This window comes from Ahaetulla prasina, chromosome 3 (assembly GCF_028640845.1).
Source record: "Ahaetulla prasina isolate Xishuangbanna chromosome 3, ASM2864084v1, whole genome shotgun sequence".
Lineage (NCBI taxonomy): Eukaryota > Metazoa > Chordata > Lepidosauria > Squamata > Colubridae > Ahaetulla > Ahaetulla prasina.
Window position 1 is genome coordinate 169,305,239 of NC_080541.1, and position 26,263 is coordinate 169,331,501.

The 26,263-nt window shown below is 39.4% G+C and overlaps 1 protein-coding gene across 1 annotated transcript in view; it reads right to left on the reverse strand.

The window, feature by feature from the left end:
• Window positions 1-26,263, reverse strand: part of PODN (podocan) — a 35,406-nt gene that overhangs the window by 7,967 nt on the left and 1,176 nt on the right. Inside the window, exons 2-8 of the mRNA XM_058177640.1 lie at window positions 23,734-24,002; window positions 19,166-19,259; window positions 16,504-16,568; window positions 6,152-6,261; window positions 3,984-4,140; window positions 3,433-3,548; window positions 2,117-2,774 (exon numbers count right to left, since the gene is read on the reverse strand). Of these exons, the coding sequence (XP_058033623.1) occupies window positions 2,117-2,774; window positions 3,433-3,548; window positions 3,984-4,140; window positions 6,152-6,261; window positions 16,504-16,568; window positions 19,166-19,259; window positions 23,734-23,997 (1,464 nt within the window). The 5' untranslated portion in view covers window positions 23,998-24,002. The remainder of the gene's footprint in view (window positions 1-2,116; window positions 2,775-3,432; window positions 3,549-3,983; window positions 4,141-6,151; window positions 6,262-16,503; window positions 16,569-19,165; window positions 19,260-23,733; window positions 24,003-26,263) is intronic.

Sequence of the window (26,263 nt, forward strand, 5' to 3'; positions counted from 1 at the left end):
CATTCGGTTTGACTTCGCTCTTTCTTTCCTGGCCAATCGCTGGTCGCCTCGCCGATCTCGCGCTCTGATTGGCTGGTTTGAAATTTCGGCGGAATGTGGGGTTTGCATCTCTGACTCAGAGCCGCTCTGATTGGCGATTTGAATTTTCGGCGGAAGGTTGGGGTGCTCGGCAGACTTGAGCCAGGTGCCCTTCCTTTCACACCGCCGGCAAATGGCGTCCCTGAACTTACATCTTTGGCGCTGATGTCGCCCGCAACTTCCGCATTCCTCCGGGTCTTCCCTTGTCGATTTTCCGGTGTAGTGGACTTCTTCCTCCTCTTCGCTGGTTGACTCACGATAGGTTTCTTCGTGCTGGACTGTGCTCGGCTTTGCGCCCGCCATCGGCGTGAGTCGCTTTTGTAAGGTGTCTGCTGCATGGTTCGACATCTCATGGGCTCTGGCTTCGTCCAGGCGTTTGCCAATGTCAGGTTGCTCTTGGCTAGCAACCGTCTCCTCAAACGGATGTCTCTGACCCCGTATAAGTTGTTCCAGCAGCTCTTCGTCCAGATCGCGGTACTCGCAATGCTTGGAGGCTTGTCTCAGGGCTGCCATGTAGTCGCTGATAGACTCGCCTTCTTGTTGCCTCGCTCCCCAAACTCGTACCGTCGAGCGTATTTGGACGGGCTGGTGCGTAGTGATTCTTCAGGAGGGTCTGAAGGGTCTGCCACGATACGGAGTGTAGCGGTGTTGGCTCCGCTAGGGCTTCTGCGACGGCGATGACTGCGGACCCACAGTGGCTTATGAAGTAAGCCCGTTTGCGGTTGTCGGAGACTCCCTGTAGCTCGTTTGCCTCCAGGAAACTTTCGAAACGGGTCATATATATTCCCCATGTCTCCTGGGCAGGGTCAAACGGAGTGGGTGGCGTGTAGCCGGTCATCGCTGCATTCGCCGTCACCTTGCTGGGTTTGATTCTCGTAGTGAGTTCAGCTCTGTTCTGGTGCTCTGCCTCAAGATCCCACCTTCGTCGCCAATGTTAAGTTTGGGTATTGACGAGGCAGGAGACCAGGTTAGTGACAACAGCTCTTTAATATAGTGTGACCCAGCAAAACTCTGGAGAAAAACCTCTCCTTATATACACTTCAGCCTGAGGCTGCATCCAATCAGAAACGAGATATTTCCCGCCTAAAACTCCCGCCAAAACTTACAGTAATACATTACATTTTGTACATCAGTCTGTGTATCCCAATAGTATATACATCCAGGTTTGAACAACTTGTGGCTCTCAAGCTCCCTGTGGCCCAATTTCAAAACTTACAATGAGTGATATATTCAGGTATTTAAGAATGATCTGTCCCTTGCATATGTTTTCCTCAGAAGAGGGGAAAAACGTTTTGGAGGGGGAGAAAAAGGAGATTGGGGGATAATGGGTATCATACAATTTTAGTCTCAGTCTCTCTCTCTCTCTCTCTCTCTCTCTCTCTCTCTCTCTCTCTCTCACACACACACACACACACACAGAATTTTCTTCAGGTCAGCCTGAAGTAGTAGCACTTGATTTATGATCACAATTGAGCCCAAAATTTATGTTGCTAAGCAAGATAGTTAAGTGAATTTTGCCCCGTTTTGCAACCTTTCTTAACACAGTTGTTAAGTGAATCACTGCAGCTCTTAAGTTAATAACATAGTTGTTAAGTGAAACTAGCTTCCTCATTGACTTTGCAGAAGTTGCAATTAAAAATTGGTGCATTTTTTCCTAATCAGTACGGAGTCAAAGGCACTATCACTATTAGAAATGCATAGCAGGGTATGTCAATTCCATGGTTAGAGATGGAAATGTCTTTGATTCCTTAATATTCCACCCATCTCAATATACCTGTTGATTTTTATTCCTCCTCCCCCTTTTACTTGTCCATACTGCCTACAGAGCTTCAGATTATATGATAAACTGGCATATTTTTTTTTCATATTGTGTGGTCTGCATCATTCTTTCATTTTATATCTATTCTAGCTGTGGTTTTCTCACAACACGCACTTTAATTTTTCTCCCATAGATCTGCCTATATGAAAGAGTTATATACTATTTTTTATATCATTTATATGCATTTACTGCATATAAATGATCTCTGTCTGTTTGTACCTTAAGACTGGTGAGATCTCTCCATGATCGACTGTGAATTAAATTGTTTTTCAATTTGTTGGCGCTGAGATACAGCTCCTGTAGCTTTGACATTCCAGAGAGTGTGCCTTTGGGAATGGAACTGATCAAATTCATTTTTAACTTGAGGCTTTGCAAATTCTTGGGGAACCCATAAGGCATGGTGCGGAGTTTATTGCCAGAAAGATCCAAGGACTTCAGAAGTTTCAGTTTACGGAAAGATTCCCGATGAATCTGTGAGCTGGTGATCTTATTGTAGCTCAGGTTGAGTTCCTCCATGAAATAAGTGGTAGCAAAATCCTCCCTGCCGATTTCTGAAATCTGATTGTAGAGAATCATAAGAGTTTTTACTCGCCTGGGCAGTCCACTGGGGATTTTTTCCAGCAGGTTGTTATATAAATGAACCGTGTGCAATTTCTTCAGACCATGAAAAGCCAGTGGATGGATCTCTCGGGCCTTGAGCTTGTTATTGTGAAGCAGAAGATATTCCAGATTCTTGATTTGGGTCAAGACATCATTGCCAATTGATCTTATTGCATTCTTCTCTAAGTGGAGAAGGACAATGTTTCGAGGCAAACCAGGTGGAATCTGGGAAAGGTTATTGCTAGACAAATCCAGGTACTCGAGGCTTGAGAGTTTCCTGGGTGGGAAAAAAAGGAATTCCTTTTAAGTGTTTAAGCAGCCAAACACACAGTGTTAGTAGAGGGGAAATGAATAGTTTTTGCCTCTGTTCCTCATCACTGTAGCAACTGGGATAACTATATCTGCAATTCTGCCACACTTTTTTTTTCATATGTACATAAAAACTGTTGTTACCTATAACAGCTCATGATTAATAAACTCCAGTTAAAGAATCCACACCTAATGATTGCCCCTTTAAAGCCGGACAAACAGGGAGTTGTAAAAAAAAAAAAGTCAAGCTGGCAGCCATGACAATGTGATCAAAACTCCTGGGCCACACCATTATGGCTTTTAGCTTGAATTTTTTGACCACACTTTGCAGACACTTGAAAAAGCCTCCTCTTGTAAGCTGACATTTTTATCTCCTGAAGAACAAGATAAACATTTAACTAAGCTTGTCAAAGACTAAATCAACTCCAGTTCCCAGTTTAGTATCTTAATCAAAGGATGAGACAAAAAAGGAGTCAAAAGGAGTCAATTATGTGTTACAATCAAAGAAAATAAATATGGATCCCTAATCCTTAAACAGTTGAGTATATTTGGAAGAGTCCCCATGCAAAGAAATCCAGCTGCTATTATCCATCAAATGTGCATCCATTAAAAACTAACAAACTCACCAAAAGGTTTCATTGTCCATCCCTTCATTGTTTAATTTATTGTTCTGCAAATATAACTCTCGAAGATCTGACAGCTCATTGAAAGCTCCTACAGGAATCTTCTCCAATTTGTTATTCTGTCCAGAGACAAAGGGAACAAAGTGTGAGCTTCTTCACTGAAACTTCAGTCCTCAAAGTATAAGAGGGATGTTCTAACATGGTTGCGGTGACAGGAAGAGGCCAGAGAAAAAGCCAAATATGACCTTAAGCCTTAAGGCAATGTTCCCCACTTGGGTGACCTTCAATGAACATAAGAAGACTATCTCTCTCTCTCTCTTTTTTAAAGGTTTGTTTGACATTGTGCTGGTATAATTTGGCTACTGCCTAGAATGCAACTTTGATGTTGCCACTACTATCAGGTGGTTTTCTTTTGTAATTCTTTTATGGATTGTTCTTGGGCAGACAATATGATTCATAAATGCAATAGCTAAGCAGTCAGTGTATTCAATAATTCAAAAGAATAAGCTTTATAAAGGCTGAGGTTCTGACATGCAATGTAACTGATATTCTACCTTAAGGTGTAGTTTATACAATGCTCGTGGTAGATTCTTTGGAACATATTTTAAGAAGTTGCTGGACATGATCAAGATTTCTACATTGTCAGAACCATTGAACATGTTTTCTGGTAGTCCAACATCATCAAGCTTATTGTTGTGAAGGTAGACTGACCTAAAAGAAGAAAAAAGATGTGGTTGGGGAAGAGGAGACAGAGGGAGACAGAGATAGACAGAGACAAGGCTAGGAATCAAGCCTTTACTACTTGATCACAAAGTTTTTTGAAAATGAGAACTCTCTTATATCAACTACTCAGTCTAGTTATGTCAGCAGCTGTCCACACTCTTCCTGCCAGATATAATTCAATACAACGCTATAATGTGCCCACTTACCTCTTTTAGAGCTAAAGTACTCCAATTTTTGCATTGTTTCCTCATAGGGAACTTGCTATCAAATCAGCTCAGCTGTCCTTTGCTTCACTTTTTCTAGCTCTAGTCTAAGGGTCTCTGCTTATTTGTCTGAACCTTGGGACCAACATGTCCTGACAGCCCTTTCCCTCTCTGACTTCTCTTGATACCGTCTTCATTGCATGTCCACCCAGGAGCAAGAAGACAGCCTGATGTTGTCCTTAACTCTACTGCGGTTGAAATAGCATTTTCCCCTTACTCCATCAAGGGCACCCTCCAAATTGATAAAATTGATTTGGAGTTTTTCACCCATGAGCTTCATCTCATGGAGGAAAGTAAGTCAGTGGCTGGGAAGAGGCCAACAGTGCAGAGTAGGGATCAATGAATAGGACAGGCCCACCACAATGAGAGAAATATTTCCCTTAAAACACTCTCCAATCTGAAATTAATCTCAGCAATATATTAAAGAATTATTTTCCTCTGTTGTTTTCCCAAGGGTATATTTTAAGTTATTATAAACCTTGTGATCAGATTAAAACAAAAAGGTGAATGGGTCAAGTGCGTGGGAATCAAACATTACCATGGGGATTAAATAACAAATTCTTTCTTGACACAAAACTATTTTGGAATTTTCTGAATAGTAAAACAATCAGTCTCATCCTTCCCAGTGAAATATATGATAATGCAGATGTTTGACTGTGAAAATGACCAAAGACTGCATAACTTGGAACAGTTTGACGCAGATGATAAGCTCAGTGGCAGACTGGCAGAAAACCCAGGTTCAATCACAGGCAATAGAAGGCAAGAATCCTTGACAGCCAGTGAATGTAAGCAATGCTGAAATGAGGGGAATTTAACATGGGCAAGAGAATTCCCTACATTTAAAAATAGAGAGAGAGGGAGGGGCTGTGTTTTTGGATTCTGTTCAACTACAAGCATTTTAAATGCTTTACCTTTCCCGGATCTGTGATGTAGAAACCATTGAAGCATTTAAGCCAAACAAACAAACAATTGTGAAAACAAGTGTAATCAAACTTTGCAAGGTTTCGGTGTTCTTGCAGGACATCTTACAAGATGTCAGTCCTTCTAATTTATTATATTTTATATATTTAATTATAGCGTTAACACCATGCAAAATCACACAATAGTTTAAAGGCCTGAAAAATGTCTGACTCCTGATTTAATTTATTCTTCCATCCAACCTGTAGTAGCATATTTGTATAAGAAACCCAAATATTGCAACGTATTCCAAACTCTCCTTTCTAAGAGAATCCAGTATCCACTCAGAGTCACCTGAAGCATGGGTAGCAAATAAGTTTGATAAATAAAAAAAATAAACATAAATAAGTACGGTGTTCCTATAATTTCTCACCTCCCAGAGAAACAGAGAACATGCAATGATTCATCTTTCTTCTTTGACCTACCTTATTCTTGCTATTGAAATACGTCTTTTAAGAAAAGAAAAAAGAAAAAAAAATATCCCATGTGCATAATAAATCTCAGAACTAGCAACGTATTAATTAACAGGCCTGTTTTCTGAGAGATTTTCTAGTGCAGTTGCAATCTGCATGCAAGCAAGCAACATCCAGTCAAGATGCTAATATAGATTTGTTTGTTTGGATCGCTTCCTCTTGAAAGAAATATATTCTTACAAACATTCATTCTATGGCTTTACATGCTGCTTCTGTTGTTGTTGTTGTTGTTGCTGCTGCTGCTGCTTCTTCTGCTGGAGAAATAGGGTCCCTTCTTCCCCCCCTTTCAAAAAACTCTTTTTTTACCTCAGGTTTGGTTTTTGTCCAAAAGTGAGATCATAAATTTTGGTGAGATTATTGGCGGCAAAATCCACACTGATCAAAGTCTGTGGAAGGAACTTTGGAGCCATTGTGAGCTGGAAAAGGAGAGACAAGGCCAGAGAAGGAAATCATTGTCAGAGATATAAAGGCTTCAAGCACACTCATCCTTGAGTTTTCCTTAGAACATTAAATGGCTATTTGTTCTAGGGAGAAAAGGTATTATGACAGATTCCATAAAGTTGCTTCAGATCTTTCAGGATCAAGGATCTCTACCTTCCTCTCTAATACTAATAAATACCAGTGTGGAATGCATTTAAGCTTTCACTTGGAAAACCGTGCTTATTGGACTCAACATATATATAAGAAGCACAGATTGAGAGAATAAATATATTTTGCACAGTTTGTGTGTCCTTCCAGAAATAGTTGAGTCTTCTTTCTTGGGCAAGTCCCAAGAAAACCAAGAGCTTGGGAACAAATCTTCCTGAACATTAATTCCACAATCCTCAGCAGAATGCAATATAAATAGGCCTTTTTTTTTTTTTTTTTTGCAGAAGACTGTTTTTCTGGTTACCTTTGAGAACCACCGAGGTGCTTCTGTTGTAACCCTATGGAGATGTAATGGGGAAACTATGACGACTATTTAACATTTATTTTGGGCCAGTTGTGCACTGAACATTGGATGTGGGGGTGGGACAAAAATGATAAAAGAAAGGCATTGCACATACAGAATGGCCTTCTTGTCTTACTTTGCTTGCCAAGATCTATTTTTAAAAAAAGAAAAAAGAAAAGGGTTCCTCTAATATGGTTTTGTTGCAAGATTCCCAAGATCGGCTGGTTGATTTTAAGTTGATAACTATTTACATAACATTTCATAGGGAAATGTTATTTAATTAACTTCAAAATTCATCCAACAATTATCGCAGATTGAAGGAGTGTGATAATTGATGGAAATAAAATTAGGAAATGGAAAAAGGACAGAGGCAGGTGTGTGTTAGAACAGTTTAGAATTCTATTTGGGAGAATTTCAACCACCAACATTTTGCTGCCAGCTCTACCTCAATCAGAGAATCCCCTACCTGGAAGAGGCCAATGAGACCAACTCAAGGCCATTTAGGTCATTAAGTTCAAAACTCAATTTTGGAATCCAAATTAATTGGCTTTACTTGTTAATAGGTTTTTTTTCCTATGTAGTAGATAAATGTCAGGCCAAATGGCTTGGTAATCAGTGTTCTAGAAATTTATGAATTGTGTGCCTGCTTCGCAAGATGGAGGAAATATTATTTTTGAAATATATTTATCAGTATTCAACTAGGGGGGACAATTTATGTTTGTTTTGTTTTTTTCTTTTTATGCACATTTTTTCTTTGTGTAGTCTTCGGTAGTTTTGTTTTGTTTTTGTATTTCCTTTCTCTAGTTTTTTTTTCTTTTTTAAATTTTGCATTTTAATGTTTTGAATAAAAATTAAGAAAAATAAACAAACCAAAAAGGTTCAAGAAAAGGCAATGGGGAGCACTACAATTGAGTCATATGGACTGAGAGGTTCTTTCCACATTTATCATCCAAGTTATTCATGAAAATGTTGAAAAGTACTATTTATAAAGATCCCTATCCACCACTGCTACTTTTTCTTTGACATGTCTAAAATTCCTGATGTAGCTTTTTAAATTTATATTTTAAGTTTTTATTTTACTGTGACACCTAAATGCACATTGTTAGAAAGCCTTATCTGCGATTTTATAACCAAGGCTAGGCATGTAATGATTCACTGGGGAGGGCTATAACTCCAGCCTATCCCTGTTGCTCTGCTGGAGATGAGTTTCAGCTAAAGCCTGAAAATGTATTTCAGTCTCTTAGTCCTTAATATGTAAAGCCATATTTTTATGTGCCTTTGACTTTTCAAAATAGGAAAAAATTGGACACAAAAGTTCTGGAATATTAGTCATAGCCTGGCTTGGATTTAGCTTTTATGAAGCCCTCTTCACTGCCAAAAGTGTTACATGGAAAATTGCTGTAAATGAAGGAAAGGACACAATGTTACTGGATAAGCAGTTTGGTACAGCAACTCAACAATAACAGTGCACATTGTCTGAATAAAATTAAGAAAAATAAACAAACCAAAAAGGTTCAAGAAAAGGCAATGGGGGGCACTACAATTGAGTCATATGGACTGAGAGGTTCTTTCCACATTTATCATCCAAGTTATTCATGAAAATGTTGAAAAGTACTATTTATAAAGATCCCTATCCACCACTGCTACATTTTCTTTGACATGTCTAAAATTCCTGATGTAGCTTTTTAAATTTATATTTTAAGTTTTTATTTTACTGTGACACCTAAATGCACATTGTTAGAAAGCCTTATCTGCGATTTTATAACCAAGGCTAGGCATGTAATGATTCACTGGGGAGGGCTATAACTCCAGCCTATCCCTGTTGCTCTGCTGGAGATGAGTTTCAGCTAAAGCCTGAAAATGTATTTCAGTCTCTTAGTCCTTAATATGTAAAGCCATATTTTTATGTGCCTTTGACTTTTCGTCGAAATCTCTTTTAAACAGGTTTGCTTTTATTATTTGGATGCAGTTTTCTTTTGTGGCACCAGCGGCACCAGGAAAGACCAATGATAGCTATTCTATCTCATAGGGGAAAAAATTGGACACAAAAGTTCTGGAATATTAGTCATAGCCTGGCTTGGATTTAGCTTTTATGAAGCCCTCTTCACTGCCAAAAGTGTTACATGGAAAATTGCTGTAAATGAAGGAAAGGACACAATGTTACTGGATAAGCAGTTTGGTACAGCAACTCAACAATAACAGTGCACATTGTCTGAATAAAACTAAGTTGCTGAACTTTCTCGTTATATGATGGTGGCTATCCAAATTCTTAATTATCAGCTACCAGCAAATACTATAGAGCAGTGGTCACCAACTGGTGGTCCGTGAGAAAATTTTGGTGAGATTATTGGCGGCAAAATCCACACTGATCAAAGTCTGTGGAAGGAACTTTGGAGCCATTGTGAGCTGGAAAAGGAGAGACAAGGCCAGAGAAGGAAATCATTGTCAGAGATATAAAGGCTTCAAGCACACTCATCCTTGAGTTTTCCTTAGGACATTAAATGGCTAATTGTTCTAGGGAGAAAAGGTATTATGACAGATTCCATAAAGTTGCTTCAGATCTTTCAGGATCAAGAATCCCTACCTGGAAGAGGCCAATGAGACCAACTCAAGGCCATTTAGGTCATTAAGTTCAAAACTCAATTTTGGAATCCAAATTAATTGGCTTTACTTGTTAATAGGTTTTTTTCCTATGTAGTAGATAAATGTCAGGCCAAATGGCTTGGTAATCAGTGTTCTAGAAATTTATGAATTGTGTGCCTGCTTCGCAAGATGGAGGAAATATTATTTTTGAAATATATTTATCAGTATTCAACTAGGGGGGACAATTTATGTTTGTTTTGTTTTTTTCTTTTTATGCACATTTTTTCTTTGTGTAGTCTTCGGTAGTTTTGTTTTGTTTTTGTATTTCCTTTCTCTAGTTTTTTTTTCTTTTTTAAATTTTGCATTTTAATGTTTTGAATAAAAATTAAGAAAAATAAACAAACCAAAAAGGTTCAAGAAAAGGCAATGGGGGGCACTACAATTGAGTCATATGGACTGAGAGGTTCTTTCCACATTTATCATCCAAGTTATTCATGAAAATGTTGAAAAGTACTATTTATAAAGATCCCTATCCACCACTGCTACATTTTCTTTGACATGTCTAAAATTCCTGATGTAGCTTTTTAAATTTATATTTTAAGTTTTTATTTTACTGTGACACCTAAATGCACATTGTTAGAAAGCCTTATCTGCGATTTTATAACCAAGGCTAGGCATGTAATGATTCACTGGGGAGGGCTATAACTCCAGCCTATCCCTGTTGCTCTGCTGGAGATGAGTTTCAGCTAAAGCCTGAAAATGTATTTCAGTCTCTTAGTCCTTAATATGTAAAGCCATATTTTTATGTGCCTTTGACTTTTCGTCGAAATCTCTTTTAAACAGGTTTGCTTTTATTATTTGGATGCAGTTTTCTTTTGTGGCACCAGCGGCACCAGGAAAGACCAATGATAGCTATTCTATCTCATAGGGAAAAAAATTGGACACAAAAGTTCTGGAATATTAGTCATAGCCTGGCTTGGATTTAGCTTTTATGAAGCCCTCTTCACTGCCAAAAGTGTTACATGGAAAATTGCTGTAAATGAAGGAAAGGACACAATGTTACTGGATAAGCAGTTTGGTACAGCAACTCAACAATAACAGTGCACATTGTCTGAATAAAATTAAGTTGCTGAACTTTCTCGTTATATGATGGTGGCTATCCAAATTCTTAATTATCAGCTACCAGCAAATACTATAGAGCAGTGGTCACCAACTGGTGGTCCGTGAGAAAATTTTGGTGGTCCTCAGAAAAATTATTTGCATTTTTTATATTGCACTAAATCAGGGGTCCTCAAACCATGGTCCCTGGGCCGGATACATGCAATGAATGGTTGTGAAAGAGTCTCCCCCTTTGGGATCTTTTTGTGTGGGTTGGAGGAGGGCAGAAATTCCTACTGGAGGGGGTCTAGAATGAAGTGCCGCTAGTGGCGAAGAGCCAGAGGGCCTTGTTCCAGTGGGACTGCTTCATGGCCTGGAACTGGCTGACCATCTCAGCCCGCTGAGCCTCCAGGTGCCAGTACCTGGCCTTGCACTCCTGCAGGTCTTCCCTCTGCTTGGAAAGCCTATGCTCGTGGTCCTCAGTGAGGTGCTTCTGCTGAGCCTCCTTCTTGGTCAGATCCAATTTGAACTGAGCCAGCTGTTTTGCCAGCTCTTTCTCATGGTGGCTGCTTAGCCCCAACAACTGCTTCCTTTTGGGGCCCTAAGGAGCCTGGGGAGGCAAGGAGTGGCTGGGAGGGGAGGGGCAAGTAGAGGCTGGTGAGGCGCCCCTCCACATGAGTGACATCGAGTTGGCCACCCCCACCCAGTCACATGACAATCTAGCCACCCCCACCCAGCTGGTCATTAGGCAGATCATATTAGTGGTACGCAGGATTTAAAATTATGAATTTAGTGGTCCCTGAGGTCCAAAAGGTTGGTGACCCCTGCTATAGAGCAGTGGGGTTTCCAAAGAGTTATGGAGACTTTCATTTATTTATTTTATTTATTATTCGAATTTATATACCGCCCTATCTCCCAAAGGACTCAGGGCGGTTCACAGGCATATAAAACATCAATATCAATATACAAATTAAAATAATCCTTAAAAAACTTATTCTAACCCCCGAATTATTAAAAATAGAGATATAAATATTAAATATAAATATTAAAATCAATTTAAAACCCCTCTAAATTTAAAAATCTAAGCCAGTCCTGCACAGATGAATAAATGTGTCTTGAGCTCGCGACGGAAGGTTCGAAGGTCAGGAAGTTGACGGAGTCCTGGGGGGAGTTCGTTCCAGAGGGTGGGAGCCCCACAGAGAAGGCCCTTCCTGGGCGTCGCCAGCGACACTGCCTAGCTGACGGCACCCTGAGGAGTCCCTCTCTGTGAGGCGCAGGTCGGTGAGAGGTATCTGGTCGCAGTAGGCGGTCCCGTAGATAACCCGGCCCTATGCCATGGGCGCTTTAAAGGTGGTCACCAAAACCTTGAAGCGCACCGGAAGGCCACAGGTAGCCAGTGCAGCCTGCGCAGGATGGGTGTTATCACGGGAGCCACGAGGGCTCCCTCTATCACCAGCGCAGCGCATTCTGAACTAACTGCAGCCTCCGGATGCCCTTCAAGGAGCCCCATGTAGAGGCGTTGCAGTAATCCAGGCGAGGCGTCACAAGGCGTGGTGACCGTGCAAAGGGCCTCCCGGTCCAGAAAGGCGCAACTGGCGCACCAGGCGAACCTGGTAGAACGCTCTCCTGGAGCGGCTGTCAAATGATCTTCTAGAGACAGCCGTTCATCCAGGAGGCGCCTAAGTTGCGCACCCTCTCCGCCGGGGCCAATGACTCGCCACCGATGGTCAGCGCGGTTAGCTGACTGTACCGGGATGCCGCATCCACAGCCACTCTGTCTTGGAGGATTGAGCTTGAGCCTGTTTCTCCCCATCCAGACCCGTCGGCCTCCAGGCACGGGACAGCACTTGATAACCGTTGGGGTGGTCGGTGTGGAAAAGTACAGCTGGGTGTCATCCGCACAGCTGGTACCTCACACGAACCCACTGATAGGAAGGAAGGAAGGAAGGAAGGAAGGAAGGAAGGAAGGAAGGAAGGAAGGAAGGAAGGAAGGAAGGAAGGAAGGAAGGAAGGAAGGAAGGAAGGAAGGAAGGAAGGAAGGAAGGAAGGAAGGAAGGAAGGAAGGAAGGAAGGAAGGAAGGAAGGAAGGAAGGAAGGAAGGAAGGAAGGAAGGAAGGAAGGAAGGAAGGAAGGAAGGAAGGAAGGAAGGAAGGAAGGAAGGAAGGAAGGAAGGAAGGAAGGAAGGAAGGAAGGAAGGAAGGAAGGAAGGAAGGAAGGAAGGAAGGAAGGAAGGAAGGAAGGAAGGAAGGAAGGAAGGAAGGAAGGAAGGAAGGAAGGAAGGAAGGAAGGAAGGAAGGAAGGAAGGAAGGAAGGAAGGAAGGAAGGAAGGAAGGAAGGAAGGAAGGAAGGAAGGAAGGAAGGAAGGAAGGAAGGAAGGAAGGAAGGAAGGAAGGAAGGAAGGAAGGAAGGAAGGAAGGAAGGAAGGAAGGAAGGAAGGAAGGAAGGAAGGAAGGAAGGAAGGAAGGAAGGAAGGAAGGAAGGAAGGAAGGAAGGAAGGAAGGAAGGAAGGAAGGAAGGAAGGAAGGAAGGAAGGAAGGAAGGAAGGAAGGAAGGAAGGAAGGAAGGAAGGAAGGAAGGAAGGAAGGAAGGAAGGAAGGAAGGAAGGAAGGAAGGAAGGAAGGAAGGAAGGAAGGAAGGAAGGAAGGAAGGAAGGAAGGAAGGAAGGAAGGAAGGAAGGAAGGAAGGAAGGAAGGAAGGAAGGAAGGAAGGAAGGAAGGAAGGAAGGAAGGAAGGAAGGAAGGAAGGAAGGAAGGAAGGAAGGAAGGAAGGAAGGAAGGAAGGAAGGAAGGAAGGAAGGAAGGAAGGAAGGAAGGAAGGAAGGAAGGAAGGAAGGAAGGAAGGAAGGAAGGAAGGAAGGAAGGAAGGAAGGAAGGAAGGAAGGAAGGAAGGAAGGAAGGAAGGAAGGAAGGAAGGAAGGAAGGAAGGAAGGAAGGAAGGAAGGAAGGAAGGAAGGAAGGAAGGAAGGAAGGAAGGAAGGAAGGAAGGAAGGAAGGAAGGAAGGAAGGAAGGAAGGAAGGAAGGAAGGAAGGAAGGAAGGAAGGAAGGAAGGAAGGAAGGAAGGAAGGAAGGAAGGAAGGAAGGAAGGAAGGAAGGAAGGAAGGAAGGAAGGAAGGAAGGAAGGAAGGAAGGAAGGAAGGAAGGAAGGAAGGAAGGAAGGAAGGAAGGAAGGAAGGAAGGAAGGAAGGAAGGAAGGAAGGAAGGAAGGAAGGAAGGAAGGAAGGAAGGAAGGAAGGAAGGAAGGAAGGAAGGAAGGAAGGAAGGAAGGAAGGAAGGAAGGAAGGAAGGAAGGAAGGAAGGAAGGAAGGAAGGAAGGAAGGAAGGAAGGAAGGAAGGAAGGAAGGAAGGAAGGAAGGAAGGAAGGAAGGAAGGAAGGAAGGAAGGAAGGAAGGAAGGAAGGAAGGAAGGAAGGAAGGAAGGAAGGAAGGAAGGAAGGAAGGAAGGAAGGAAGGAAGGAAGGAAGGAAGGAAGGAAGGAAGGAAGGAAGGAAGGAAGGAAGGAAGGAAGGAAGGAAGGAAGGAAGGAAGGAAGGAAGGAAGGAAGGAAGGAAGGAAGAAAGGAAGGAAGAAAGAAAGGAAGGAAGGAAGGAAGGAAGGAAGGAAGGAAGGAAGGAAGGAAGGAAGGAAGGAAGGAAGGAAGGAAGGAAGAAAGGAAGGAAGGAAGGAAGGAAGGAAGGAAGGAAGGAAGAAAGGAAGGAAGGAAGGAAGGAAGGAAGGAAGGAAGGAAGGAAGGAAGGAAGGAAGGAGGGAGGGAGGGAGGGAAGGAAGGAAGGAAGGAAGGAAGGAAGGAAGGAAGGAAGGAAGGAAGGAAGGAAGGAAGGAAGGAAGGAAAGGACACAATGTTACTGGATAAGCAGTTTGGTACAGCAACTCAACAATAACAGTGCACATTGTCTGAATAAAATTAAGTTGCTGAACTTTCTCGTTATATGATGGTGGCTATCCAAATTCTTAATTATCAGCTACCAGCAAATACTATAGAGCAGTGGTCACCAAACAGGGCGGCTGGGCGGTTATCTGCCGATGCAATGAGGGAGGAGGCGTAGCTACGCCTCGCTTCCCTCAATGCCACTAGGTAAGTCCTAGTATAGGACTTCACTAGTGTCCGATCAGCTTCCGAACGGCTAGACCTCCAGGAACTCTCTAGGCGTCTTCTTCGGCGCCTCATCCCTCTCAGCTCCTCCGAGGACCCAGGGGGCGGTTGGGACCTGCGCCGGGTCAGAGGCCGCAAAGGCACGACACGGTCTAAGGCCCCCGCCGCGGCCCGTTCCCAGGCCGCAACAAGTTCCTCAACCGAGCCGTGAGCCAGACCCTCAGGAAATGGCCCAAGCTCCGTCCGGAACCCATCCGGGTCCATCAGGCGCCTGGGACGGAACCAACGTATCGGCTCCGTCTCCCTGCGGTGGTGAATGGCGGTCAGAAAGTCCAGGCGAAGAAGAGAGTGATCTGACCATGACAAAGGTTCAATGACTATTTCCTTTAAGTCCAGATCTCTCAACCACTGACCAGAGACAAAAATCAGGTCCAGAGTGCCACCCCCAATGTGAGTAGGGCCATCAACTACTTGGGTCAGGTCCAAGGCCGTCATGGAAGCCATGAACTCCCGAGCTGCCGTCGATGACGAGTCGGAAGATGGCAAGTTAAAGTCCCCCATGACTAAAAAAATAACTGAACTCCAAAATTAAGAATGTCCCCTTCACTTATCACTGAGTTATTTACTGACCAGGCCACTACATAAACAAATTAAATGACATTAATAAATAAAAAAAACCCTTGGGCTAGAATAAGGAAGTTTGGCCAATGCAGAGCTCTAATGGAGACTGGTAGGAAATTAGCTAGTGAGGAACAAAGAAAACATTTAATGTATATATTTATTAAACAAATGATAACATAAGAACTTAGTGCCAATGATAGAAAATTACAGAACATTAGAAACAGAATAACCAGATTTTAGGTCCTGAGCTTTCAATGTGATGCTTTTCCCCCACATTATTATAATTAAATATTTTCTCTTCATAGAACAACTTTGGTGGAGATATGCTAGCTGATCTAAGATCAAATCATATGATTCAAATATCAGTGTTTATGTAACTTCATTTCCCAGACATTTCAAATAAGGCAACAGTTTTCTCCCCTCTCTTGAAATTCCCCAGAGAGACTTGTGGCTCGTTTTTACTGGATGTTTTGAGCAGAGGCTGAACAGCCAGCCATCTGCTGGAAATGCTTTTAATCAGATTCTTGCACTCAAGAAGGGGTTGGATTTAAATGTCTAAATGGGCCTGTTGATTATTTCTATGATGCTATCAAATTAAGGGAATATTTTGTGGTCAAGGAACTTGGCAACACAAGCTATCTTCCAAAACTGCAACAATTGTTAGGTGAATCCACCATTTAAATACTTAGGATCATCTAACATGATCTAACCCATTTCCTAATTTTCTAGTGTTCTAATTCATTTTTATATATAACAAATTCATGAAGATCCTCAAATACAGGAGGAACAGCATTAAATACAATGACTTTCCCTCTGAAAGGTAATATAAATTTCATCTCAATGTCACATACAATACATTTAAAGAAAAGTGAAGATTTTAATAGGAGAAAGAAAATATTTGTTTTTTATCATATCCTCATGAGTTTAGAGAACTATCTGAAGAAAAATCTGTAACTGATATGGTTCCTACAGGGAAAGGTACAGTACATACATTTTTACTGATAATATATAAAAACGTGGCTGTGTTCAGGTTTGTTCTTTTATGTAAATGTATATCTTATCATTATGCAAATGTGTATCACATAATCCCTTCAATCTCTTTATATTATTAATAATTTTCATAGCATTGTTATGTTGCCACTGTTGCCTAGCTCTCATCTATCTACTATGGTAGCTTCCCTTAATTCCTCAAACTTCAAACCCACAAAGTTTTTCCTGCCAAGGTATTATATTCCAGTTTACTTATTCTAGCTGGAGAATATGGGAGGACATGTTGGGCTACATGTTGGAGGACCCCAAGTTGAGAGAAATAGCAACTCTTGAAACATTTGCTAACCTGGTTATTTGCAAGGTACAGGTAATTCAAATTCTCCAGCTGGTCAAATGTATTCTCTGGAATCCCTTAAAAGAATATGGATACAGTATTTTGACAATTAGTATCTCACATTAGTAACCACTGCAATTTTTACCTCATAAAATGTTTTATGTGTGTTATAATATTGGTTGCTGCTGGTGCTATTTAAAAACTTTCCAAAATACAGATTTTTTAAAAGGTGATTTTAATTATATACTTTGGGATCATCCAAGCAGATACTACTGGTACATTGACCATCCTAGTCTTTACTTATCAACTATTTGTTCAGCAACTGTTCAAACTTACAGCAGCAGTGAAAAAAGAGATTTGTGACTGGTCCTTGAAATTGTGGCCATTGCAGTATCTCCATGGTTAAGTGATTGCAATCTAAGTACTTGGCAGCTGGCATGCCATTATGACAGTTGTAGCATCATGTGGACACATTAGAATAGATTTTTTTAATTGGCCAAGTGTGATTGGACACACAAGGAATTTGTCTTGGTGCATATGCTCTCAGTGTACATAAAAGAAAAGATACCTTCATCAAAAATTCTAAGGTACAACACTTAATGATAGTTATAAGGTGCAAATAAGCAATCAGGAAACAATCAATATCAATATAAATCATAAGGATACAAGCAACAAAGTTACAATCATACAGTCATAAGTGAAAGAAGATGGGTGATGGGAACGATGAGAAGATTAATACTAGTGCAGATTTAGTAAATAGTTTGACAGTGTTGAGGGAATTATTTGTTTAGCAGAATGATGGCATTTGGGAAGAAACTGTTCTTGTATCTAGTTGTTCTGATGTGCAGTGCTCTGTAGTGTCGTTTTGAGGGTAGGAGTTGAAACAGTTTATGTCCAGGATGTGAGGGGTCTGTAAATATTTTCACAGCCATTATTGGCATTTGCAACCTTCATAACAAGCAAGCAAAGTCAATGGGGAAGCCAGAAGGAAGTCACAAGTCATGGTCATGTGACATTATTTTTGATGACTCACAGTAATTTGCTTAACAACTGCAGCCAGAACTGGTGAAGCACGCTGGTGCAGTCACATGACATCATACTTAGCAACCATACTGCTTAGCAACAGTGTTCCTGGTCCGTATTGTGGATAGTACGGGGACGACTACTTGTATATCCATACGGTTCAAATAGTATAGTTTGTTACAGTATAAAAACAGAGGGTTATCATACTTTTAAAGGCAATCTAGACTAAAGATAAAAATCGCAGGGAGGAATTTTTGAAGTTATCTGCCTCACAATTAATAATAATAATAATAACAACAGAGTTGGAAGGGACTTTGGAGGCCTTCTAGTCCAACCCCCTGCCCAGGCAGGAAACCCTACATCATCTCAGACAGATGGTTATCCAACATTTTCTTAAAAATTTCCAGTGTTGGAGCATTTACAACTTCTGCAGGCAAGTTGTTCCACTTATTAATTGTTCTAACTGTCAGGAAATTTCTCCTTAGTTCTAAGTTGCTTCTTTCCTTGATCAGTTTCCACCCATTGCTTCTTGTTCTACCCTCAGGTGCTTTGGAAAACAGCCCAACTCCCTCTTCTTTGTGGCAACCCCCTGAGATATTGGAACACTGCTGTCATGTCTCCCCTAGTCCTTCTTTTTATTAAACTAGACATACCCAGTTCCTGCAACCGTTCTTCATATGTTTTAGCCTCCAGTCCCCTAATCATCTTTGTTGCTCTTCTCTGCACTCTTTCTAGAGTCTCAGCATCTTTTTTACATCGCGGCAACCAAAACTGAATGCAGTATTCCAAGTGTGGCCTTACCAAGGCATTATAAAGTGGCACTAACACTTCACGTGATCTTGATTCTATCCCTCTGTTTATGCAACTCAGAACTGTGTTGGCTTTTTTAGCAGCTGCTGCACACTGCTGGCTCATATCTAAATGGTTGTCCACTAGGACTCCAAGATCCCTTTCACAGAATAGAATAGAATAGAATAGAATAGAATAGAATAGAATAGAATAGAATAGAATAGAATAGAATAGAATAGAATAGAATAGAATAGAATAGAATAGAATTTTTATTGGCCAAGTGTGATTGGACACACAAGGAATTTGTCTTGGTGCATATGCTCTCAGTGTACATAAAAGAAAAGATACGTTCATACAGGTACTACTATTGAGCAAGGTACCACATATACGGTACCTGTGCTTTTTTTTTTTTTTTTGCCTAAATGTAGAACCTTACTTTTTTCACTTTTTTCACAATTAGGTACATTAGAGCAGCAGACTGAGAATGTTAGATAGATACTGTCTTCCCAATGCTGATGAGATATTTTTTATTTAAAGCACAACATTTTGTTCCAATTTTGCATCTATACAGAAATGATTCTTTTGCTAATTTGGTGCCAAGAGTGGTGGGTTTTTTTTTCTCTTTTAACCTCCCCCCCCCTTTTTTTTTTTTCTGAAACACAAATAAGTCCATCAGATCAGATTTAAAAAATGCATCCATCAAACTGATAGTTCAGACCACAATAAAGCTCTTCAGGAACATAATCATTTGCCAGGGGGAAAAAACAGGGCCAGGATATGAAAGATGGCAATTTTTTCCTGTAATATTGTCTTTGCTGGCTATTATATTTACTTTTAAGCTATTGTGGATTTTCCAGCTTACCTTTGGATGTGAGTCTGTTGTTTTGTAAATTCAATGTTTCTAGCCAGGGGAGACGTGCAAGCTGTTCTGGAATGATTGTTTCTATCTGGTTGTTCTAAAAGAAAAGATGCATTAAAAATAAAAGAGATTAGCCGAAAGCATTTGATCCCTAGTTAACTTCATTGGACAAGTTTTCTTTTGAAACAACAGGATCACCTGACTGGCAAAAAGACCACTCCTGAATGTGCTTATGCAGTGATACAAGTAGTCTTCAACTTAAACTATTTGTTTAGTGACTGTTTGAAGTTTCAATGGCACTGAAAAAAGTAACGACTGTTTTTCACATTTACGACCATTGCAGCATCTTCACAGTCACATGATCAAAATTTGGCCGCTTGGCAACTGGGATGTATTTATGACAGCTGCACTGTCTTGGGGTCTGTGGGGTCACCATTTGTAACCTTCCCAGACAACTTCCAGCAAGCAAAGTCAATAATTGGGAGAAGTCAGATTCACTTAATAATCCCAATTCACTTAACAATTGCAGAGATTAATTTAACAAATGTGGCAGAAAAGATCATAAAGTGGGGCAAAGCTCACTTAACAACTGCTTTGCTTAACAATGGAATGTTTCAGTTCATTGTGGTGGTTAAGTTGAGGACATTTGTTCAATTTTGGCTCTGTCTACAGTAGGCCTATTAAAATAGGGCCAGGACTGAAAGAATTCCTCTGAATCCATTCAAATGCTTAGGCATAGCCATTAATTATGTTGCTATTGTTGTTATTCCTAGTGATTTGCAGCACTTTGAATAGAATAGAATAGAATAGAATAGAATAGAATAGAATAGAATAGAATAGAATAGAATAGAATAGAATAGAATAGAATTTATTGGCCAAGTGTGATTGGACACACAAGGAATTTGTCTTGGTGCATATGCTCTCAGTGTACATAAAAGAAAAGATACGTTCATCAAGGTACGACATTTACAACACAATTGATGGTCAATATATCAATATAAATCGTAAGGATTGCCAGCAACAAGTTATAGTCATACAGTCATAAGTGGAAAGAGATTGGTGATGGGAACTATGAAACAATTAATAGTAGTGCAGATTCAGTAAATAGTCTGACAGTGTTGATGGAATTATTTGTTTAGCAGAGTGATGGCCTTCGGGAAAAACTGTTCTTGTGTCTAGTTGTTCTGGTGTGCAGTGCTCTATAGCGTCGTTTTGAGGGTAGGAGTTGAAACAGTTTATGTCCAGGATGTGAGGGATCTGTAAATATTTTCACGGCCCTCTTCTTGATTCGTGCAGTATACAGGTCCTCAATGGAAGGCAGGTTGGTAGCAATTATTTTTTCTGCAGTTCTAATTATCCTCTGAAGTCTGTGTTTTTCTTGTTGGGTTGCAGAACCGAACCAGACAGTTATAGAGGTGCAAATGACAGACTCAATAATTCCTCTGTAGAATTGGATCAGCAGCTCCTTGGGCAGTTTGAGCTTACTGAGTTGGCGCAGAAAGAACATTCTTTGTTGTCCTTTTTTAATGATGTTTTGATGTTAGCTGTCCATTTGAGATCTTGCGATATGATAGAACCTAGAAATTTGAAGGTTTCTACTGTTGATACTGTGTTGTCAAGTATTGTGAGAGGTGGAAGTATGGAAGGGTTTCTCCTAAAGTCTACCACCATTTCTACGGTTTTGAGTGTGTTCAGTTCCAGATTGTTTTGGTTGCACCACAAGGCTAGTCGTTCGACCTCTCGTCTATATGCAGATTCGTCATTGTCTCGAATGAGACCAATCACTGTTGTGTCATCTGCGAACTTCAGTAGCTTAACAGATGGATCATTGGAGATGCAGTCATTGGATATACAGAGAAGAGAAGTGAAGTGGGGAGATCACACAGCCTTGGGGGGCCCCTGTGCTAATTGTACAGGTATTTGATGTGATCTTGCTTAGCTTCACCTGCTGCTTCCTGTTTGTTAGGAAGAATAGAATAGAATAGAATAGAATAGAATAGAATAGAATAGAATAGAATAGAATAGAATAGAATAGAATAGAATAGAATAGAATAGAAGATACGTTCATCAAGGTACAACATTTACAACACAATTGATGGTCAATATATCAATATAAATCATAAGGATTGCCAGCAACAAAGTTACAGTCATACAGTCATAAGTGGAAAGAGATTGGTGATGGGAACTATGAGAAGATTAATAGTAGTGCAGATTCAGTAAATAGTTTGACAGTGTTGATGGAATTATTTGTTTAGCAGAGTGATGGCCTTCGGGAAAAAACTGTTCTTGTGTCTAGTTGTTCTGGTGTGCAGTGCTCTATAGCGTCGTTTTGAAGGTAGGAGTTGAAACAGTTTATGTCCTGGATGTGAGGGATCTGTAAATATTTTCATGGCCCTCTTCTTGATTCGTGCAGTATACAGGTCCTCAATGGAAGGCAGGTTGGTAGCAATTATTTTTTCTGCAGTTCTAATTATCCTCTGAAGTCTGTGTTTTTCTTGTTGGGTTGCAGAACCGAACCAGACAGTTATAGAGGTGCAAATGACAGACTCAATAATTCCTCTGTAGAATTGGATCAGCAGCTCCTTGGGCAGTTTGAGCTTACTGAGTTGGCGCAGAAAGAACATTCTTTGTTGTCCTTTTTTAATGATGTTTTTGATGTTAGCTGTCCATTTGAGATCTTGCGATATGATAGAACCTAGAAATTTGAAGGTTTCTACTGTTGATACTGTGTTGTCAAGTATTGTGAGAGGTGGAAGTATGGAAGGGTTTCTCCTAAAGTCTACCACCATTTCTACGGTTTTGAGTGTGTTCAGTTCCAGATTGTTTTGGTTGCACCACAAGGCTAGTCGTTCGACCTCTCGTCTATATGCAGATTCGTCATTGTCTCGAATGAGACCAATCACTGTTGTGTCATCTGCGATTAAGCTATCCATCAGTAGCTTAACAGATGGATCATTGGAGATGCAGTCATTGGATATACATTGGATATACAGAGAAGAGAAGTGGGGAGATCACACAGCCTTGGGGGGCCCCTGTGCTAATTGTACAGGTATTTGATGTGATCTTGCTTAGCTTCACCTGCTGCTTCCTGTTTGTTAGGAAGAATAGAATAGAATAGAATAGAATAGAATAGAATAGAATAGAATAGAATAGAATAGAATAGAATAGAATAGAATAGAATAGAATAGAAGATACGTTCATCAAGGTACAACATTTATAACACAATTGATGGTCAATATATCAATATAAATCATAAGGATTGCCAGCAACAAAGTTACAGTCATACAGTCATAAGTGGAAAGAGATTGGTGATGGGAACTATGAGAAGATTAATAGTAGTGCAGATTCAGTAAATAGTTTGACAGTGTTAATGGAATTATTTGTTTAGCAGAGTGATGGCCTTCGGGAAAACAGTTTCGGGAAAAAACTGTTCTTGTGTCTAGTTGTTCTGGTGTGCAGTGCTCTATAGCGTCGTTTTGAAGGTAGGAGTTGAAACAGTTTATGTCCTGGATGTGAGGGATCTGTAAATATTTTCATGGCCCTCTTCTTGATTCGTGCAGTATACAGGTCCTCAATGGAAGGCAGGTTGGTAGCAATTACAGGAAGGTTAAAAAATGCTTTGGAGTATGTGGGGTTAAAACACAGCACCAATTTGCAGTTCCCTAACTCTGAAATTTTCCCCAGGATTGGGCAAGTGTTCTTCCACCCCAGCTTTTTGTGTAAATGATATGAAAACAAGAAGTATCTTAGATCAAAGTGCACTTTGTCAGGTAAATAGATTTTACGGGTAATCCTCGACTTACGACCACAATAGAGCCCAAGATTTATGTTGCTAAGAGAAACATTTGTTAAGTGAGTTTGCCCCATTTTACAACTTTTCTTCTCACAGTTGTTCAGTGAATCACTATAATTGTTAAATTAGTCAAAGTGTTGTTAAGTGAATCTGGCTTCCCCATTGACTTTGCTTGTCAAAAGGTCGCAAAAGGGAATCCCATGATCCCAGGACACTACAATGGTCATAAATATGAGTCAGTTGTTAAGCATCTGAATTTTGATCATATGGCCATAGGCATGCTACAACGGTTGTAAGTGTGAAAACTAGTCACAAGTTACTTTTTTCAGTGCTGTTGTAACTGAGAGTGGTCACTAAACAAACTGTTGTAAGTCAAAGACTTACAGTAATTAGATCTAGTCCTCTTTAGCCACTGCCTCATTAAGCGACCAATCCCAGTTATGATAGTGATGGAAAAGTAATTTTGTAATCAATCCTTGCATTTACTACCTTCGGAAGATAAAGCAAACAAAAGCTGAAGTAAGATCATAAACATAATCGCCATTTCCGTTAGCGACCGAATTGCTGGTCCCAGTTGTGGTCACCAAACAAAGACTACCTCTAATGAGTTCATGAGTGACCCAATTATGGTCACTAAACAAGGACCATCTCTACCTCTTTCCCACTAATCAGTTTTTAAAAGTCAGTTACAAGTTTTGCAGTGAACAAATATTTCAAGGTGACTAAGGGGCAAGGGGCTCATCCAAGAGTTGTCAGTCCCTGTTTAGTGTTCCTATACCTGTAAGGAAAGGTGGCTTGTCATTTCTGGGACATCCATAGGGAATTCTTTCAGTGAAAATCCACCACAATCCACAATTCCTTCTGAGCTGCATGTGCATTTTTTCGGACAATCTGGAGCCAAGGAAGTGTCTTGATGATTGAGCAGCTCAGGAGAATGTTCTGGGAACTCGTTGCTGTCTTCGTTGTTCTGGCCTTGAATCCTGCTGGAGTTAAGTACCAATAGCCACAGCACCAGAAACAGGAATAGGAACTTCAGGTACATTTCCACTGAAACCAAGGAAATATTACAGTGTATTGGGGATTGCTGCTAACTATTTTTCATAAATAGGCACAGTCTTCTATAATGGCAAAACATAACACAGAAAAACAACCCAGAAAAACAAGTGGGTAAAATCAATCAAGGGTTCTGAAAGATGACTACAAAATCTGCCAATCAAATTTAGAGCTTAACCTTTTCCACTTTTCAAAATAGGAAAAAGAACATTTATCTTATGGGTACCAAGAAGCCTTTGTAAAGCTCCTTTATGCTCTTTTGGCTCCTATTCCTAAACCCTTGATTTATTTCTTTTAGATTATTTTAATTTTTCAAAAAATATAAAGTTGGCATCCTACAAAAGGAAGAATCGGCTTTTATTTATAATAGTGCATCTGGGCTGTATATATCTCCATAGGTATTCTTAGAAAAATGACGGTAGATTGTTATACCCAGAGTTTGCTTGGAAGTGGCACATCAACCCTGAAAAAATAATAGACTGATTATGAATCCATTGAACAACTTGACTAGGATATCAGATGATACATAGTGTTTTGTGATTAATGATAATCAACATAGCTGTCATTGTATGATAAGTAGTCACAACATAACCTTAACTTTCTAAATATGTCCATCAGCCCCAAAATCCTACTTCTAAAAGTATTGTAACAGAAGACCAATCATTATTATCTTAGCATTTGTGTATATCAAGAAAAAAACTGCTGATGAACTTTTTCTTAATCTTACAGCACAAAGTTACAGCGGTACATAACCAAATTTATCTTTCTTATCTGGTATGCTTTTAATAATCACCACTGAACAGTGGTGAAATCTAAATTTCTTTCCTACCGGTTTCCTACTGTGGGTGTGACTTGATGGGTGTGGAGGTCATGTGACTGGGTGGGCATGGCTATGTGACTGGGGGATCAAAATACAGAAACTCACTAACAATGTCCTGCTGGAGTAGGGATGGACTAGATGACCTCCAGGTCCCTTCCAGCTCTGGATTATCCTCTGAAGCTGCGTCTAGTGCCAGGTTTGTAGTCCTTCCTTCCTCTTCTTTTTTCTCCCTCCCCCTTCCTTCCTTCCTTCCTTCCTTCCTTCCTTCCTTCCTTCCTTCCTTCCTTCCTTCCTTCCTTCCTTCCTTCCTTCCTTCCTTCCTTCCTTCCTTCCTTCCTTCCTTCCTTCCTTCCTTCCTTTTCTTTAAATAAATAAATAAATAAATAAATAAATAAATAAATAAATAAATAAATAAATAAATAAATAAATAAATAAATAAATAAATAAATAAATAAATAAATAAATAAATAAATAAATAAATAAATAAATAAATAAATAAATAAATAAATAAATAAATAAATAAATAAATAAATAAATAAATAAATAAATAAATAAATAAATAAATAAATAAATAAATAAATAAATAAATAAATAAATAAATAAATAAATAAATAAATAAATAAATAAATAAATAAATAAATAAATAAATAAATAAATAAATAAATAAATAAATAAATAAATAAATAAATAAATAAATAAATAAATAAATAAATAAATAAATAAATAAATAAATAAATAAATAAATAAATAAATAAATAAATAAATAAATAAATAAATAAATAAATAAATAAATAAATAAATAAATAAATAAATAAATAAATAAATAAATAAATAAATAAATAAATAAATAAATAAATAAATAAATAAATAAATAAATAAATAAATAAATAAATAAATAAATAAATAAATAAATAAATAAATAAATAAATAAATAAATAAATAAATAAATAAATAAATAAATAAATAAATAAATAAATAAATAAATAAATAAATAAATAAATAAATAAATAAATAAATAAATAAATAAATAAATAAATAAATAAATAAATAAATAAATAAATAAATAAATAAATAAATAAATAAATAAATAAATAAATAAACCAGAATGCCTATAATGTGATTTCCACTATACCCACAACTCATTGTTTACTTATTTCATTCTAAAAGGTAAAGGTTCAGTCTTGTCCAACTTTATTCATCTCTCTTTCTTGGCCAAAGGAGCCAGTGTTGTCCGAAGACAATTTCTGTGGTCATGTAGCCAGCATGGCTAGACACCAAAGACACATGGAATGCTGTTACCTCCCACCGAGTTGGTACCTATTAATCTACTTTCATTTGCATGCTTTTGAACTGCAAGACCTGGGGCAAAGTAAAGGGAGCTTACTGACCCTATTGTATTTTGCTCAGGTGTACAACCTGGTCCGGACTGTCAGCT